Source organism: Penaeus japonicus, unplaced genomic scaffold (assembly GCF_977035675.1).
Source record: "Penaeus japonicus unplaced genomic scaffold, GWHDUDI00000001_assembly GWHDUDI00000035, whole genome shotgun sequence".
In the NCBI taxonomy this organism is placed as follows: Eukaryota; Metazoa; Arthropoda; class Malacostraca; order Decapoda; family Penaeidae; genus Penaeus; species Penaeus japonicus.
Window position 1 is genome coordinate 28,640,935 of NW_028234437.1, and position 5,000 is coordinate 28,645,934.

General features: G+C 44.1%; 1 protein-coding gene across 3 annotated transcripts in view; it reads left to right on the forward strand.

Annotated features, from left to right (window-relative positions):
- The window catches only part of LOC122262595 (uncharacterized), a 22,213-nt gene that overhangs the window by 15,418 nt on the left and 1,795 nt on the right, over window positions 1-5,000 (forward strand). For 2 of the 3 annotated variants that reach the window (XM_086531179.1, XM_086531178.1), the window contains one exon: window positions 1-4,078. This exon is cut by the window's left edge and continues 2,458 nt beyond it. In XM_086531179.1, the coding sequence (XP_086387305.1) occupies window positions 1-4,001 (4,001 nt within the window). In that variant the 3' untranslated portion in view covers window positions 4,002-4,078. The remainder of the gene's footprint in view (window positions 4,079-5,000) is intronic. The other variant, XM_086531180.1, reaches the window with a different exon arrangement.

Consider the following 5,000-nt stretch of genomic DNA (forward strand, 5'->3'; position numbering starts at 1 on the left):
CGGGGACTCAAAAACATTCTTTGAAGAATTGCACATCTTGCATTATGGATAGCATAAAACGTGATATTTTGCAAACTCATTTTGATCTGAAGGTAGGAGGAAATAAAGATGACATAGGTAGAAACCATTTTGAAAAATGCGTGGATTCCTGCCTAAACGGTGCCCATAATCAGGATCATCAAGCAAAGGATACAGTCAGTCAGAAAAATAAATGTAGCTCTTTGTTGGAGAGAATTCAGGGTAATGAAAAACTTAGGAAAGCATATGAAACAACTCAGGCAGAACAAGATAAGCGAGAGCTAATCAAGATACATCAACTCTCATCAACTAGCGACTCTGAATTGTTAGATTCAACAGAAAATGACTTAGAGAGCCATCATCCATGCACATTAGTAAATTACAGCCCTAGTAATGAGTCTTTGAACAGAACCTCCAGTACTGACAATATACTGAGTGGAGACGAGATAAGAAGAAATAAATGCCGATCTAGGTCAAGAGTTAGAAGTAAGCACAACCAATCTAGGTCAAGACATCCAAGTAAAAACAGCAGTTCTTTGTCAAGTGATAGACTGAGGAAAAGCAGGTCCAAATCAAGGGAAAGAAACAAGGGTAATCGAACCAGGCCAAGAGGTTTAAGAAGCAATAGCCGACCCAGTTCAAGTAGCAGGGGCAGAGAGAGTCGATCCAGGTCTAGATATAGAAGCAGTGACTCTCGGTCCAGGTCAAGGAGTAAGAACAGAAGGACTCATTCGTGGTCAAGACACAGGAACAGAGAAACTCGATCAAGGTCAAGACACAGGAACAGAGAAACTCGATCTAGGTCAAGACACAGGAACAGAGAAACTCGATCTAGGTCAAGATATAGTAGCAGAGGAACTCGATTCAGGTCAAGGAGTTGGAGCATAGAAAGATGTGCCTGGTTAAGATTTGGATGCAGAAGGTCTCGATCCAGGTCAAGAAGTAGGAGCAGAGGGACATGTTCCAGGTCAAGATATAGAAGCAGAGAGACTCGTTCCAGGTCAAGACTAAGAATCAGAAGGACTCGATCCAGGTCAAGATATAGAAGCAGAGAGACTCGTTCCAGGTCAAGACTAAGAAGCAGGACTCGTTCCAGGTCAAGACTTAGAAGCAGAAGGACTCGATCCAGGTCAAGATATAGAAGCAGAGAGACTCGTTCCAGGTCAAGACTAAGAAGCAGAAGGACTCGATCCAGGTCAAGACTTACAAGTAGAAGAACTCGATCCAGGTCAAGACTTACAAGTAGAAGGACTCGATCCTGGTCAAGACTTAGAAGTAGAACCACTCGATCCAGGTCAAGGAGTAGGACCACAAGACCATGTTCCAAGTCAAGAGACAGAAGCAGAGAGAGTCAATTCAGGTCAAGACATAGAAGCAGAGAGACTTGTTCCAGGTCAATACATAGAAGCAGAGAGACTTGTTCCAGGTCAATACATAGAAGCAGAAGGACTCGATCCAGGTCAAGAAGTAGGACCAGAGGGACACATTCCAGGTCAAGACATAGAAGTAAAGACAGCAATTCCAGTTCAAGTTCGAGCTCCAAAGATAGAGAAACAGTGAAACATTTCAAATCAGCTTCTAAAGCCCAAGAGGATCCTGCTTACAAGAGTAAACATAGCAGGTCAAGAAGCAGAGACCGTAGCAGAGCTGGGTCACATAGTAGAAGTTCCCCGACCAGTATTAGTGACCCGTCATCATTAAATGATGAAGTTATAGCAAAGAAAAACCAGGAGAGGAAGAAGGAAAGGGACCTGAAATGTAAAAAGAGGAAAAAGAAAAGTATAAGGAAGGAAGTGGAGAGTCTAAAGAAGAAAGAATGTGATAGTGTAAAGACTGAGATAAATCAAGATGAATACATTTCATCAATACAGATAAAAAGTAATACAGATAATGACGAAAATTACAAGATGAGCAAAATGATTACAATTTCGAGTGACAGTTCAGATGAATCTCAAAGAACAAAAGAAAAGAAAAGAAAACGGAAAAGAAAGAAAATGAGAAAGTCACCCATAAAATTGGAAAAGGACAAAGAGCAAAAGGAGAAGCATTTGGAGAAAACAAGCTTGAGCTCCCCTGATACAAGTAAGTCCAAAACCATACATCCAATAGCCAGTGCTGTTCCTAATTGTCAACCCTGCAGAAGTGCAAGTGAACAGACCGATGAATCAATGAAGGATACTTATGATAGTTGTAGCAATCAATATTCTCATAGAATTTACATGCCTGTTGGCTCAGTGCAAATGGAAAATCTCTCAGATTCTGAAGACATCACAAGACAAGATTCAGAAGACGGGGATCAACTGAAAAATTTAGTTTTGGATAGAATTTACAGGAGGCATATTACGGAGCCCTCTGTACTACCAAATGTTGCAAGAACAGTCTCTGAAAAGGAATCAAATAAGGTGTCTATAAGTGGACAAACTGACAGATCTCGACGCAGCACCAATGCATGCATTATGCAGGAGGATTCTCATGGACATAAAGGCAAATCTCTACAATACTCCGAATCAGAAGATGGACTCATAGAGTCTCAGAAACCAGCTAACAGTAACGATAGCTCAGATTCTGGAGTTACAAGCTCAGTAGACTTTTCTGAAAGAGAATGTGACCTTGGTCTTGTCCAAAGCTGTCAGGTAGATAGCTCAACCAGTGAAGCTGAAAAGTCAGACTTTAAAGCAAACAATTCAAAAGAAGATAGAGGCGTTGACAAAGAATCAGCTGATGTTTCCCTAGGGCACGACGTTGCTCAGCATAAAGGGAAGAGCAGTCAGAGGGTAACAAGACGGCGTAGTTCAACCCAGTTAGATCGCTTGGATAATGACACAGTGACGTCTTCAGCTAAGTTGCATGACGACAGTGAGTCTAACCACTCTCAAAATCTGGATGGAGATACATTGTCTCCACTAGATGTAGGTGATTCAGATTCAGCTGAGTCCTTCTTACTCTTTGAAGTGGGTGACGAACAAATTGGCAAACAAATAAACGGTGAGAGTATTTTTGAGGGTGATCAGGAATCAGCATCCAATAGCGGAAGCGAAATGAGTGAAAATGACCCATTGAATGACACAAAGACTACAGAAGAAATTCAATGTAATCTTGTGACTTCAGAGAAAATAGAAATTTCAGAGCATCCCCGACTTGACAATTCGCACCAAAAGCCTAGCATAGTGGAAAACGTGGCAGACTTAGTTAAGCGCAGGAAACGCGTGACCAGAACTCCAGACATATTCTCCTATTTGGAGCCTACGAAGTCTCTTAAATGTTCAACGCCTCAAAGTTCCATATATTCTTCGGAGACAGACGCACCAGATACTTCGTCGTCTCTAAGCCAATCAAGCAAGACGTCTAAAAGCAAGTCCCGGAAGGTAAAAAGTCGAAGCATGGGCCCCATGAAGTGTGTAGAGAATAACATTATTGATTACATGACCAACACATGTCCGGAATGCCAGTCTGCACTCGTTCTTGATGAGTTCACGTCGGTTAACCTTAGGACGGGAGACATCACGATGAAATGCCAGAAATGCCTCATGTACACGTTCATGATGGGTGTTCTTGTTCTGAATACAGGAAAGATCACTAAAAATCAGTCTGTAAAGGACTCAGAGTACAGTGTTAAACTATCGACCGACAAAAAACAAAGTGGCAAAGACACAGAAAGCAATTCGGAAACTAAGGATCGACTCACAAAGCTCAAGGATGAAAAAATGTCGCCATCGAGTGACAAAAGCCATAACAACAACTCGAACAAGCATTGGGAAACCACTCGGAACAAGGAAAACGGAAGCCACGAAGAGAAAGCTGAAAATAATAAAGGGAGACGAAGAAGAACGAAAAAGACCGTCTGGGAAGATTCGCAGAGTGGAGAATCCTGCCTTTCTGAAACCACGTCAGAGGAAGGCGCAGCGAAGAAGAAATCAGATTGGAAGGAGAAGGGCGGCGGAAACGTAAAGAGTTTCCATAGACACACCGGAGAAGGAGATTAAAAACGCCCATAGTTTTCAAGCCGCGATCCACCCAGCAATGGCTTCTCGAAGGCCAGTTGAAGAAGAATGTAAAAAAGGTTAGTGGTTGAAGCCTTTTGATGAATCAATCAATTAGAGAGAGAGAGAGAGAGAGAGAGAGAGAGAGAGAGAGAGAGAGAGAAAGAGAGAGGAGGGGAGGAGAGAGAAAGAGAGAGGGGGAGAGAGAAAGAGAGAGGGGGAGAGTGAAAGATAGGGGGAGAGAGAGAGAGAGAGAGAGGAGGCGGAGAGAGAGAGAAGACGAGGGGAGAGAGAGAGAAGGAGAGGGGAGAGAGAGAAGGAGAGGGGAGAGAGAGAAGGAGAGGGGGGGAGAGAGAGAAGGAGAGGGGGGGGAGAGAGAAGGAGAGGGGGGAGAGAGAGAGAAGGAGAGGGGGGGAGAGAGAGAAAGAGAGAGAGGAGAGATAAAGAAAGTGAGAGAAGGAGAGAGAGAAAGGCAGAGGAGAGAGGAGAGAGAGAAAGAAAGAAAGAAGAGGGGAGGAGAGAGAGAGAATGGAGGAGAGAAAGAGAGGAGAGACAGAGAGAAGGGGGGAGGAAAGAGAGAGGATGGGAGGAGAGAGAGAGAGAGAGAGAGAGAGAGAGAGAGAGAGAGAGAGAGAGAGAGAGAGAGGGAGGGAAGAGAGAGAAAAAGAGGGGGGGGAGAGAGAGAGAGAGAGAGAGAGAGAGAGAGAGAGAGAAAGAGAGAAAGAGAGGGGGGATAAAGAGAAGGGGGGAAAGAGAGAAAGAAAGGGGAGAGAGAGAGAAGGAGAGGAGAGAGAGAGAAAGAGAGGGCGGAGAGAGAGAAAGAGATGGGGGAGAAAGAGAAAGAAAGGGGGGAGAGAGAAAAAAAAGGGGGGAGGGAGAGAAAGAGAGGGGGGAGAGAGAGAAGGAGAGGGGGAGAGAAAGAGAGGGGAGAGAGAGAGAGATGGGGGAGAGAGAGAAAGAGAAGGGAGAGAGAGAAAGAGGGGGGGGGAGAGAGAGAGAGAA